Raw genomic sequence first — 13,760 nt, forward strand, 5'->3', positions numbered from 1 at the left:
CATGTGGACGTGCCTGGCTAAAGCAGCATCTTTGCCAAACATTGCTTCTGAATGTGTTATGTTCTAATGCTTGGCTTTTCATTCCATCACTCGGTCTCTGAGCTGAGGCCCTTCAGGTGTGGGAGCTCTTGTGTCCAGCCTGGAATGCTCCCCACAGGTTGCTGCTTTAGTTTTGAGTTGCATGGTTATTTTAAACTTCTCATTTTCTACACTGCTATTAGAATCCCTTTGACTAGTGGTGCTAAAGAAGCAAAGTCAGAGTGGTTAAATTCAGGTCTCTGCTCTTCTGATGTGCAGTCAGAAGTCTTCGCACTTGCTGCCTCACAGCTTTAGCTTACTCTTGCTGCCCTTGGAGGCATCTTGAAGCATGGAGTAGTTATTTTGAATGTTGCTATCAAATAAAGCCCATCCCTGGAATTTTCTTCCTTTAGGATTTTTGATGGGGTTTTAATTCTTGTTCATAGTTCAGGCCACAAGAGCTTCTTTTCAGGCTTTGAGAAACAGTCACTTGAAATGCTGTAAAGCTCTTGGCGTCTCACTCTGCTTTGTTTTATAACCTTTGGTATGAGGGTTGGCATTTGTAGGTGCTGGCTTCTGCTCTGCAGGGATTTCTAGCTCTTGTTCTTACCACACAGGTCCCCCACCCGCCACCAAGCATAGCACAATTATTTTCTACTGTGAGACATTTCCATGTCCTTTACAGAATTTCAGGGAGAGCAGGACAATCAGGCAGACTGGGCAAGCTAGGTGGTCCTCACCAGGCTGTGCCCTCCTGTGCCTTAGCATCCAGCACTGCAGCAGACATTTAAGTAAAGCCAACTCCCACCCACATTGACTACTGGTTTATTATATAAAAAGTGAAATTAGACTAATTGTGTGCCTTTTGCCCATCTTTGAATTAAACTCTCCTGTGAGATAATGTAGATCCCTGTGCAGTATGAGAAACAGTGCTTATGAGGATGAAGGCCTTTGTTTCTCTGGGATAAAGGCCCCACAGTGCATTGCTGGGTCGTGTGGCAGCTTCATGTTTAGTTATTGTTCTCCTGGCTCCTTTATATTTCTTTCCATCTTGTGCCTTTTCCATCCCTGCGCCTGCCAGCAGGCACAGGTGTAGTTGCTCTAGTCCTCTTGGCACCTGAGTTGAGGTGTTCGTGTGAGATGTTCTCTTCATTGTGTAGCAGTGTTTAGTTCTCTTAAGCTACATTTTCCTCATGGCCAGGCACAGTGGACATGTTTTTCTGTGCTTGATTCCCACCCGTGTGTCCTTGGTGGCAAATGGTTTCTTTCTGACTTTTTCCAGTTTTCTTATTGGGTATTTGTTTTTACTGTTGATCTTCTTGTCTTCCCTCCTTGCTGGGTATGTGGTTTTCAGTTGGTTCCTCCTAATGTGTACTTAAACATGGCCTATAAGAGCAGGGTTATTTCTAAAGTCCGGTTTATCGATTTTCCCTTTCCTGGCTTGCACTTACACTGTCAGGTCTGACAATTCTGCCAGGCCCTGGATTCCAAGCAATTTCTCTTAAGGTTTTCCTGCAAGTTTCATGGTTCTCTTTTGTATTTAAGTCCCTGACCCATTTTGAGATCATGTTTGTATGCAGTATGGGGCTGTGCCAAGGTTGTGCTAAGCCTCCACCTCTCCTGGCTCAGTGTTCCGCTGGCCACTCTTGCACCTTTGTCCAGGCTGCTAGGCTCATCTGTGAGGATCTGTTCTGAGCTCTGCTCTGTCCTGTGCTCTGCTGTCTGTCCCTTGCTGACTCTGATCTAGCTATCTGGCTGTGCCTCTACCCAGAGGGCTGAAATTGCAATGCCTTCCTCCTTTTCCTTTTTTCCTAGGGGTGAAGTCTGTGTTAATTTCTTTTCCCGACCACTCCACCTGTCTGTCATCTCTACGTTGGCATCTGTGGACTGTTCTCATTGTTGGTGCCCTCCGGATTCTCTGACTTCAATTCTTTTTTTTTTTTCTTTTCTTTTTAAAGTGCACTGGTGTTTGACCTGCCAAATCCCCTGGACCTGGAGTTACAGACAGTTGTGAGCTGCTGTGTAGGTGCTGGGAACTGAACCCAGGTCCTCTGGAAGAGCCACTGAGCTATCTCTCCAGCCCCCCTTCTGATTCTCTGGGTGATAGGCGTTTTGTTTTGTTTGTTTTAATTGCAGTCTGTTCATGTGATGTCATGAGACTCAGGGTCTTTCAGTTCACTTAAGCCTACTCTTCCACACTCTGTAAGTGGAAGGGGAACAGTGCCTTACTGCAAGTAGTAGGGTAGAGGGGGCAAGTCCAGAACTCTGCTGGGACTCACTGCTGCTTCCCACCTAAGAAAGTCTCTTAGTAACAATAGGGTTACTATTGTGATAAAACACCAGGACCTAAAGCAACATGGGAGGAAAGGATTTACTTCACTCCCAGTTCCATGTAACAGTTCATTGTCAAAAGCAGAGAGGGCAAGACCTGAAACAGGGCAGGAACTTGGAGACAGGAGCTGATGCACATGCCATGGAGGGGTTCCAGTGGTAGCAATAGGTGGCCTTTTCCTGCCAGGTAGCTAACAGAGTTGTCTCAGCCTAGCGGGAGTGAACCTTGTGACTCCCCTCTTGGGCTTGTCTCATTCCACCCCTGCCTAGAACTTCAGGCTCCTATTTAGAGCCCTTCATGGATGGAGTCAGGCTGGGCTCTTTTGTGAGCTTTGCTATAGTAGATAGTGTTGTTGGTGAGTTTTCCCTCTCACCAGAAACAGTTGCTTTTGTCAGGGTTTGTTTTCTTGTTTGATTGGTTGGCTTTGTTCGCTTTGTTTTGATCTGTGCCCTTTGGTTTTGGCAATTTCCAATTTCTTCCTCTCCAAGTCAGGTTAATGAGGTTTAAGGAAATTTCAGAGCTTCTGGGTACCACCTTGGCTTCTAGGACACAGCATGACTACCTGATCTGGTTGTCTTATTTCTTTTATTCTAAAATCTGCGGTTTTCGGTTGTATATCACAGAACAGGAAGAAAAGATAAAATATATTTTCTCCATTTTCTACACACTGAATTTTGAGCATATTTCAATTATCCTTTCTTGTCCCCTCCCAGTCCCACTGATGCCCATCCTCTTCCTAACTAGCTCTGTTTCTACTACTTTTTTTTTTTTTTTTGGTGTGTGTGACTCAAAGAGTTTCATTTGTATTGTTTCCAGGACCATAGATGAGTTTGTTTACAGGACATGAATCCCTTACCAGTGGCTATCCCACTAAAGAAAATGTCTCTCTCTCCACCACTAGTTATTAACTGCCTGTGAGCCCCTCCCTGTCCTGTCTTGTGCAGGTAATCACAACTGCTGTGAGTTCAAGAGTATAACCAACCACATAATGGCCGACACCAGCTTTCCACTCCATTCCATACCTGACTCCAACTCTTACCCCCTTTCAGTGATGTTCCCTGAGCCTTGTGTGCATGCACATGCACGCTTGTGCATGAGCACGTGTATGTGCATGTGTTCGTGTGTGTGTGTGCACGCACACATGCATTCGTGTGTGTGTGTGTGTGTGTGTGTGTGTGTGTGTGGAGGGAGGGAGGGAGGGAGGGAGGGATGTAGGTGTCCCACCCATGATGAAGCAGTCCACAGTTATTTATTCTTGGTACAGAATACTTTGAACAGTCATTGATCTCTGCAGTTACTCATCATTGCAGAAAGAAGCCTCTGTGCCCTCTGCCTGTCTTATGCCTCCTCTGAACGAACAAGAACTTTCTGTTAAGTTTCCTTTTTACCACATAGTCTGGGTTTCTCAGGGGAGTCTGTTCTCTGTCCTGTTTAACTTACCTCCACTTATTTTCTGTCTCTGCAGTATTACGGTCTAACCTCTGGCCAAAACTTGTCTGAATGAACAACTACATCCCTGTTTCCTGAGCTTACCCCTTCCTTCCTAAAGGTGCCTGCCCTGCTGCAGTGTTCCCACACTTGATACATCACCAAACCCCCACTTTCTCCTCAAACTTTCCACTGTGATTTGGGCTGGTGAGATGGCTCAGTAGGTAAAGGTGCTTGCTGTACAAGCCTGATGACCTCAGTTCATTTCTGGAATCCACATACAGGTGTAAGGAGAGAACCAACTTTACAAAGTTACTCTCTGACTTCCACACACACTCAAAAATAAAATTTTTCATAGTGAGGACACTGAGTCATACAGTGCAGAATCGTATAAAATATACACCATTGCAGAGCGGTCCTGTGTGCCCGTCCCCTGCATGCCCGTCCCCTACATGCTTGTCCCCTTCATGTGCATCCCCTGCAGAGTCACCAGCCCAGTATTATTTCTCTCTCTGTTTCTTTCCAAACTGCACCAAATTATTTTGAAATAAGTCCTAGACATCATCATTTCATCTGTAAATACTTCAGTACGTGCCTCTAACAGTTAACTAGTTTCCACACCCATAACTATTAGCAAGAGTTCCTTAACATAACCAGCTGTCTGTACAGTGCTAATGTTTGGATTCCTCAATTGCAAAATCTATCTGATTGATTTTTGTTTCCTATGGTACCCAGCATTGCTTTAAACATAATAGATACTCGAACTATATCTTAAAACAATGAATTAATATAAAGTGATAATGCTTTTATAGCACCCTAAAAGCTTTCTTTTTAAGATTTATTTTATTTTTATTTTATATGTGTGGATGTTTTGCCTGCATGTATGTATGTCTACGCACCATGTGCATGTAGTGCCTGTGGAGACCACTGAGTACCGGTATCATATCTCCTGGGACTGGAGTTACAGTCAGTTGTGAGCTTCCATGTGGGTGCAGGGAATCAAACCTGGGCCCTCTGAAGATCATCCAGTGCTTGTAATCCTTGAGCCATCTTGAACCCCTTGAAAACCTTGACTGAAGGATTCTGTGTAGAAACTCTATCATGCAGTGCTATGTGAGGTATACGTACTACCTAGCATATTTAATTAACATTTCCCTAAAAGCAAGGAATTACTTTATTGATATTAATAAAACAAACTCTGTTTTCAAAGAAATATTGGTTTCAAAAATTGCAAATCCTTTTTCTCTTAATTGTAATTTATCAGAAATATTTGGGAAGATGAAAACCTTGAATTGGTCAGTGATTTGGCAGCTGTAAGTTTTCTTTAGATCCTTTCTTGGTTTCTCCTGCTAATGAAATAATTGTGTGTGGCAAAGGAATTGTGTTTGACTAAATTGCATTAGATTTAAGTTACTATATACATTTTGCTCTCCTGTGACATGCTGTTGGAGTGAATGGAAGTGTGGGTAAACTACTTGAGGTGTCTTGTATGTGACATCACTATCACCATTCATAGACCTACTAGGGCAGAGGTGACGAACATCTGGAGCTTGTTGTGAGTCTGCGATCAGCTATGACAAAGCTGTTGACAGCAGGCCCTTATGGGGGAGACTTACCCCTGGTCTAGAATCCTTAGTGGCCTATTACTCCCTGGAGTAGAGCATAAGGTTCCTCTGTGGCAACCCCATTCTTACCTCCACTGTCCTTCCATATAAGGCAGCTAAGTCAGGTGTCCTGGAGCATGAAGAGAGGAGATGAAAGAGACTGAGAATATATTTCTTCCTGAAGGAAAAGCCCAATACTTTTTATGATCTATGTTTTGTTTTTAATTGCAGGGATGTGGTGATCAGTACACACAGAGGCCATACCTCATTTTGCCAGGATCACATACTAAACATTTTTTCTTTCTGTCTTTCAGACAGAAGTGGTCTCCGCCAGTCAAGAAACCCTCAAAAGCATTTTACCATGGATATAGAAGATGAAGAGAATATGAGTAAGATCTAGGCCTATTACATAGTACCCAAATAGTTCATGTCCCATTAAAATATTAGTGCATTTGTAAATTTGATCAATAAGACTAGTTTGGTGGTTCCCAAGATGTGGGCTGTTGGCAGTGGTGGGTTTTTATATCACAGGCATCAATATTTACTGTGGACATTTTTCTTACAGTCACCTATATAGTGTTTTCATTCCTCATTATCACCATGGGACCATCACTTTTATTCCCGAAATATGCCTCTAGGTGCCTCTCTCATAATGCTGTGTGGCTTCATGTGAAGTTGTGGTTTTTAAAATAAAGCTCTGAACTTTCATCAGTATAAACTCAAGGAAACCTTTTTGATTGACTCAGACTCCTGGTCACCGGATAACAGTTCAAAAAGCTCCCTTCAGACACAGTCGCTGCTCATGCATTGGAGGGAAGGGTGTCCACATGATCTTAGTCTCTGAAGACTGGAACGCGATTGTTGCTAGTGTGAACCAAACCCTCACTGGGGCTCTTTTCTGCTCTCCACACCGTCTTCCACAGGGCTGCAGGGATGGGGCCTCAGGCACACCGACGTTTCCTCCCTTGGCGTTGTTCTCTGTGAGTCGCCAGACACTTCTGCCCACCCTCAGTCCCAGAGAGGAGCAGGTCTAAAGGGGAAGTTGCTTTGAAGAGGGCACTTTTCCAGCTAAGGTGCTCTGTCTGTCTGAAGGAAGAACATGCAGCTTTTCCTGGGGGTGGTATACTGGTGAGAACCAGGCTCAGCACGCTCTCTGTGACTCAGCCCAGTGGCAGGGACTCTTGCTCTGCAATTCTTGGACACCCAGAGTCTCACAGCACTGTGTGAGACAGGCGAGTCTGTACTGCTGTGCTGGGTCTGGGGTGGGCTGTGCAGCAGACACCCTCTACCCTGAGAATCACCACTGACTGGCATGAAGCAGCTGCCCAGTGCCATTCCGAATAGTGTAGCTGGCATGCTTTTGCCTCAGCTGACGTGGGCACTGCTTACAGCTCACTGGTTGTTTCTCCTCAGGTCGCCTCTTGAGATGTTTTAAGCTGTGGTTTTGCTGGCAGATCCACCCATCACTCTCAGTGTTGCCAGGTCTAAAACTACATTTCAGACAGTATTGCCAGTGCTGTGCCAGTCCAGTAACCCTCCCCTGGGGAATATGTGAAGGTGTCCCCAGAGCTACCTGCTGGCTGGGGACTGTGGGTTGTGTCTCCAGCTATGACCATCACTGTTGAGCCTTGGGTAATTTAACTAAGGAAGGGTCCTCCCAAATAATATTCCTGTAAAAATAAACTCTCGGGTCTAGTGCAAACTTGAAATGTCAGTCATATATCTCTTGCGGTTTTAAAAGCAGTTAAAGTTCTACTGATTCCCTTCAGATTCTAAATGCAACAGTGTGGTATGCAGAGAGAGTGCCTGCTTCAGCAGAGAGTGGGCTCTGTCTCTAATTGGAGTATTTTATTTTTGTTTGTTCAGGAGCATTTTTTGATAACATGTGATGGGTACCTTTTCTTCTGAAGTGAGTAAGAGTTGAGAATGATTTCAGCTGTCACAGAAAGTGTATTTTTTTTCTCATAATCTATACTGTTACCTTAGTTCTGAGGGCATTTGGCTGTTTGTCACCGTTAATGTTTGGCTAAATGCTTGCCGGAGTGCCTTGATGTTTGTTTCTATGCTGGTCATACTGTTTACTGATGAACTCGAGCTGTGAGCAGAATGTAGTATGTGATGTTCTCCCCGTTTATTAATCTCTGTCCGTCTCTGCTCTGCCTTTTCACCTTTTGTTCCCTGAGTACCGAAAGGAGTAACCTACCGGTCTTTTGCTGGAGGATGTTATAAATGAAAATTTAGTGCCCATTCCATTAGCTTTGTCAGCTGGGAGAAGTGGTGTGTGTGTCAGGAGTATTCTGGGGAAGAGGTGTCTATTGAGAGACCCCTTCTCCCACCTCACACATGAGATTTTCCATGGACTGAGTTTATCTTGGTCATCTTTGCTGTCTCAGCTGAATGATGATGGCCTGGGGCATCTGTGATCCTTAACTCCAGAGATGGCAACAACCAGGACGTTCCTCACATTAACCCTGCCCACAGGCTCACTAAGGAACATTTTCAGTGTTTTCAGATTGTTTGACATAAAGAAAATCTGTTGGTGTATTGCATAGTGAAAACAGACCCTGGAGCCACCATATTTAGGAATATGTTCATCCAGTAAGATTTACTTTGGATTTTTGGAGCTAGTGGTTGGAGATCTCAGTAAACACTCCACAGCTCTATTGCCCTGGCACACTGCACAAGATTGCAAAACCAAGTGATAAAAGAGAAATTATTGTTGCTTTTTAAAGAAAGCTTAATAAACTTAAAGGGAGGACTGAACACTCCCCACTTTGAAAAAATAGTTTCTCTTTTTTCTTGGTGGGAGGATGAGACAAGGTCATGGCTGTGTGCAGCCAGTTTTTCCTCTGACTTTCAACACCCCTCTGAGTCGTAGAATAACAGGTATGCACGATCATGCCTGACATTTATTTCCCATTTAAATATCAAAATAACCTTTTATTTTGCCATGTAAAGTACATTTGAAACGCAAGATCACCAAGTTATTCTGGAAACCTACCAACTGTCTTTAGAAAGGCAGGGTTGTGGCATGTTGTAAAATTAGGATCACAGCTTGCCTGCTGCTCCAGTTCTGTATCTCATTCTTATATAGTTTCTTAGATAAAATTTATTAAAGATTCTGGAGCAAATAGCACTGATATATAATGAAAAAAACTTAAATGTATACATTATTTTTCAAAAATAAATCTATAAAGTCATAATATTTTTATTATATAAGCAGTTTTCTATGATTGATTCATAAACTAAACCGAATAATCAGATATTTGTTAGGTATTTGGAGCCTCAAGAGCCAAATAAGTTGTGAAGACACATTTCTAAGTGGCACCTCCTCTGCTGAGAAGTGCTGCGATTTAAACATTGCTGTCAGTTAAGGTCAGTGTTCTGGCAAAGGAAGACAATGCTGAGATAAATGCTGCCTGTGACTGATGGATTCAGAGGCCACTTCATTAGCATTGGTGTGAGTCTTTGTGGATAAACTTAACAGCTGGTAAGTTAGAATGATTTAGGATATCTTTGGTAGAGAAAATAATTTAAACATTTTATCTTCTAATGCAGAAGAAATTGATAAAGTAACTAGAAGAGAGAATAGGTGTTAGTTTAAAAAACAAACAAAAAACCCCAAAACCTCAAAGTGCATTTGAGCCCCAACAGCTATGTCTTTGGTCAGTGTGTAGTTCTTCACAATTGCACTAAGGAAGGAAATACACACACACATCACTTACCCAGCTACAAAGAGATAAAGGAATCTATAAATTTTGCATTTACAAGATCCTGCAACGAAGGCGTTGTAAGTTACTCTTTCTGGGCACCACAGGTTCCAGCAGCACTGATGTTAAGGAAAACCGCAATCTGGACAACATGCCCCCCAAGGACAGCAGCACACCTGGGCCTGGCGAGGCTATTCCGCTCTCCAACGGGGGTGGTGGTAGCACCAGCAGGAAGCGGCCCCTAGAGGAGGGCAGCAATGGCCACTCCAAGTACCGCCTGAAGAAGCGAAGGAAAACACCAGGGCCGGTTCTGCCCAAGAATGCCCTGATGCAGCTGAACGAGATCAAACCTGGCTTACAGTACATGCTGCTATCCCAGACAGGACCTGTGCATGCGCCTCTGTTTGTCATGTCTGTGGAGGTGAACGGGCAGGTCTTTGAGGGCTCTGGCCCTACAAAGAAAAAGGCAAAACTCCATGCCGCTGAGAAGGCCCTGAGGTCTTTTGTCCAGTTTCCCAATGCCTCTGAGGCCCACCTGGCCATGGGAAGGACCCTCTCTGTGAACACAGACTTCACATCTGACCAGGCCGACTTCCCCGACACACTCTTTAATGGCTTCGAGACTCCAGACAAGTCAGAGCCACCCTTCTATGTAGGCTCCAATGGGGATGACTCCTTCAGCTCAAGTGGAGATGCTAGCCTGTCAGCCTCCCCAGTGCCTGCCAGCCTCACCCAGCCTCCTCTGCCCATCCCACCACCATTTCCACCCCCAAGTGGGAAGAATCCTGTGATGATCTTGAATGAGCTGCGTCCAGGGCTGAAGTATGACTTCCTCTCCGAGAGCGGGGAGAGCCATGCCAAGAGCTTTGTCATGTCCGTGGTGGTAGATGGCCAGTTCTTTGAGGGCTCAGGGAGAAACAAGAAGCTTGCCAAGGCCCGGGCTGCACAGTCTGCCTTGGCTACTGTCTTCAATTTGCACTTGGACCAAACACCATCTCGCCAGCCTGTTCTCAGCGAGGGTCTTCAGTTGCATTTGCCACAGGTGAGGAAAAATGAGTGCTTGCAAATGAGTGGCTGTTTCCTTTGATGACATTTTAAGCATCTTTAGTCTTCACTATTACTTTGACTCCAATGTTACTAAGCACTTAGCAGGAACAGTTGTTGGTAAGTCTGACTATGGAGTGACTTTGCCTCAGTTCACGTAGTCACTTGGTCACTGAGGATCTGATTTAATCTCCTCTGATTTATGCTCACTAGGGTCATGACAGTGCAGAGCAGGGATACCTCAGGAATCGCACCAGGACAGCCACAATCGCCTTTCCATTTAATTCTGCCCTAAAGGGACCCTCCCCCTTAGCAATCCTTTATTGGGAATGGGGCCGGGAGCCCAGACTCTGGAATTTTGTCCTTTGTTCAGTGGGGCATCCCTTGAGACATTTCACAGAGAAATCGTGCCCAGAATAAGGGCTGCTGGCCAGTCTGCAGCTGAAGGCCCCTATTGAGGTCAGGGTGATGGGACACTAGCCCCAGAACAGTAGGGAACATATTGGCAGGATAGAGGGTGTGGCAAGGAGCCCTTTCATAAACACTCTAGAAAGTGCCAGTTGCTAGGACTTTCTATGTGCCAAATTTCCTCTGTGGCATCTGTGTGGGCTTCTCCCTGCTCCAGTTGGACATGGACAGCTACTCAAGTTTGTGCCCCTCACAGAAAACTCACCATGAGGAAAGGAAATGTTGGAGTAGCTCAGGATGGGTCTCTGAAGGAGGAAGAAGGGAAAGGGACCTTCAGTCCTCATCAAATCCCAGATCATTGACTGTGTCTGGGTTCTTGGAATCCCAGATTTCACTGATCTGTTTTTCAGTGTTCTATCTTAATTCTTTTTTGCCACAGTGCTCTTTAGTGTGGAAGCAATTGACCAGAATTAGTGAATTAACAAGTTAGCAAATGCTGTGAATAGAAAGGTTTGCATTCTCCTGGGAGACAGGTGTGGCTCTTTCTCTCTGGCCTGTGATACAGCTAGAGTTGAGGTGACCATAGTTCTTGCTGGTTTTTGTTTTGTTTTTTTTTTTAAAGGAAGGGTCTCATTATATAGCCCGTCTGGTCTGGAACTTGCTATGTAGATCAGGCCAGCCTTGAACTCACCAAGATCCATCTGCTTCTGTCTCCCAAGTTCTGGGGTTAAACACAAATATTGGTTTTTAAAAAAGACTTGTTCTGCTTTGCCTAAAGCAACCAAGTACAGCTTAGTCTAGAGGAACGAATTTGGTGTTTTACTGACTTTCTGTGACATGTACTTATTTCCCAATTAGTCCCTTATTAACATCCCTCCAAGAATAAAATAACCAAGTAATCTATTGGTTATTTTACAAACTAATGGTACTAGATCCCAAGTGACTTTTATTTCCAGACTTGGATTTATTAAAATCTGTTGGCCTGAGTTTAACGTTCCATTTGATGTGGCTTGTCTTCCTTTAATGTTGACAGTGGTAGCCAAAACACTGAAACTCTTTCAGATGCCATGGATCCCACAGAGGGATAGCACATAGATGGTCTGAGGACAGGTGGACTCAGCCCTGCTTTTTGTTGTTGTCATTTGTTTGTTTGTTTTGAGACGGGTCTCTCTATGTTACCCTGGTGGTCTTGAACTCTCTATGTAGAGCAGGCTGACCTCAAACTTACAAAGATCTGCCTGTCTCTGGGAGTACTGAGATTAAAGGCATGTACCCCACCACACCCTGCTAGCCCTGTCTTCTTGAGTGGCTGCCTCAGTGGCTTTGTATGGAAAGGATTGAGCCTCTCACCTGGGGAGGAAAATGGCATTTTTCAGGATCTAGTCATGTTGAGGTAGGCTGGTCCCCTCCTTGCCTCTTAATGCTGCTTCCTTCTGGGTCCTAGATGTCAAGATTTCTAGACCTCTTATTTGGAGCCACTTAGAGTCTAGGAACAACAGAGCTGTATCGTCACATCTTTGCTCAGTGGCACAACCAGCACTGCCCCCTTTAAAGCCCCAGGGTAGCTCAGAAATTTATGAACCACAGAGGATGAAGACAGTAAAGTCTTTTCAGAATGGACTTCCAGGACCAATCTCAGTGGTTATATGCAGGGGTCCAGGGTGGGGAGACTTAGGACCTGCATTCCAGGATAGATGTAAATTCTTGCTTTTTCCCTAAAATATCTCTTGGCTTGGACCAAGCATCCCCAGCCTGAGGGCTATCTGCCTTTCTGATATTCCAGGCTGGGGTGGGGATGTAAAGTCAGACAGCGTTGGCCATACCACACCTGTGGCACTCTGCTATAGCAGGTTTGCCAGTGTGGTGTTGTCAAGAATCAACTGTAAAGCAGGTCCTCACCCATAGGTGTGTTATTGAAGGTGAGTAGTTGGGGTATAGGATCTTTTCTTTGTTTTTTCTGTTTTGTTGTTTTTGTTTTGTTTGTTTGTTTTTTGAGGCAGGGTTTCCCTGTGTAGCTCTGGCTGTCCTGGAACTCACTATAGAGACCAAGCTGTCCTGAACTTGCAAGAGATCAACTTACCTTTGCCTCCCAAGTACTGGATTAAAGGAGTAGGCCACTATGCCCAGCTACATTTAGGATCTTTACACTTTCGTTGAGTACAGCCCCAGCCACGAAGGGTAAGGTCCATAAGGCCTTTTCAGAGAGTCAGAGATACTTGTGTTCTTCAGTTGCTCATGTCTCACAGTATACATTGCATAGTGTCAGGGGCTCGCACTTCTGCAGAAAAGTCACTTGGAGCTGTGCCTGCCCTTATATGAAATTAAAACTTCAAAAATGTTGGAGGAGGCCGCTAGTTAGTTCCTGGCCGCTTAGCCCTGAAATAATCACACAGAAACTATATTATTTAAATCAGTGCTTGTCCCATTAGCTCTAATTGGCTAACTTTTACATCTTAATTTAACCCATCTCCATTAATCTGTGTATCACCACGAGGCTGTGGCCTACCAGCAAAGTTTCAGCACATCTGTCTCTGGCTGTGGCTCCATGGCTTCTCTCTGACTCTGCCTCCTTTCTCCCAGCATTCTGTTTAGTTTTCCTGCCTAGCTCTGTTCCCTTATAGCTTGCTATAGGCCCAATGCAGTTCCTTTATTAACTAATGATATTCACAGCATACAGAGGGGAATCCCACATCACAAAAATGTACATTTGAAAAATTCATTCTTTCACAATGTCATATCTATTTCTCTGAGCATTTCCTCCCTCCCAGTATCATCTCTTATCCTTCCCTACCCCCACTGAACTCCTTCCCAACAAGCTCCCTTCATTAGGGTTTCTATTGCTGTGAAGACACCATGACCACAGCAATTCTTATAAAGGAAAACGTTTAATTGAGGTGGTGGCTTACAATTCATGGTGGGGAGCATGGCGATGTGCAGGCACACATGATGCTGGGTACATCTTGATATGCAGGCAAGAGAAAGTGGTCTGTCTCACTGAGTGCAGCTTGAGCAAAGGAGAACTCAAAACCCAACCTCATAGTGACATACTTCCTCCAGCAAGACCATACCTACTCCAACAAGGCCACACCTCCTATTAGTACCAACTCCCTTTGGGGCCGTTTTCTTTCAAACCACCACACCTTCTTCCTACTTTCATGTCATTTTCTTTTTGTGTGTGACCCACTGTGTCTAATTAGGATTGCTTGCACAAGTATG

The 13,760-nt window shown here is 44.6% G+C and overlaps 1 protein-coding gene across 5 annotated transcripts in view; it reads left to right on the forward strand.

Moving 5' to 3' along the window:
• Adarb1 (adenosine deaminase RNA specific B1) overlaps positions 1–13,760 on the forward strand; it is a 123,300-nt gene that overhangs the window by 78,897 nt on the left and 30,643 nt on the right. For 3 of the 5 annotated variants that reach the window (XM_075979871.1, XM_075979867.1, XM_075979868.1), the window contains exons 2-3: positions 5,701–5,771; positions 9,200–10,134. In XM_075979871.1, the coding sequence (XP_075835986.1) occupies positions 5,701–5,771; positions 9,200–10,134 (1,006 nt within the window). Of the gene's footprint in view, positions 1–5,696; positions 5,772–9,151; positions 10,135–13,760 lie in introns of those variants that run through there. The other 2 variants (XM_075979869.1, XM_075979870.1) reach the window with 2 other exon arrangements.

Source organism: Microtus pennsylvanicus, chromosome 7 (genome assembly GCF_037038515.1).
Source record: "Microtus pennsylvanicus isolate mMicPen1 chromosome 7, mMicPen1.hap1, whole genome shotgun sequence".
In the NCBI taxonomy this organism is placed as follows: Eukaryota; Metazoa; Chordata; class Mammalia; order Rodentia; family Cricetidae; genus Microtus; species Microtus pennsylvanicus.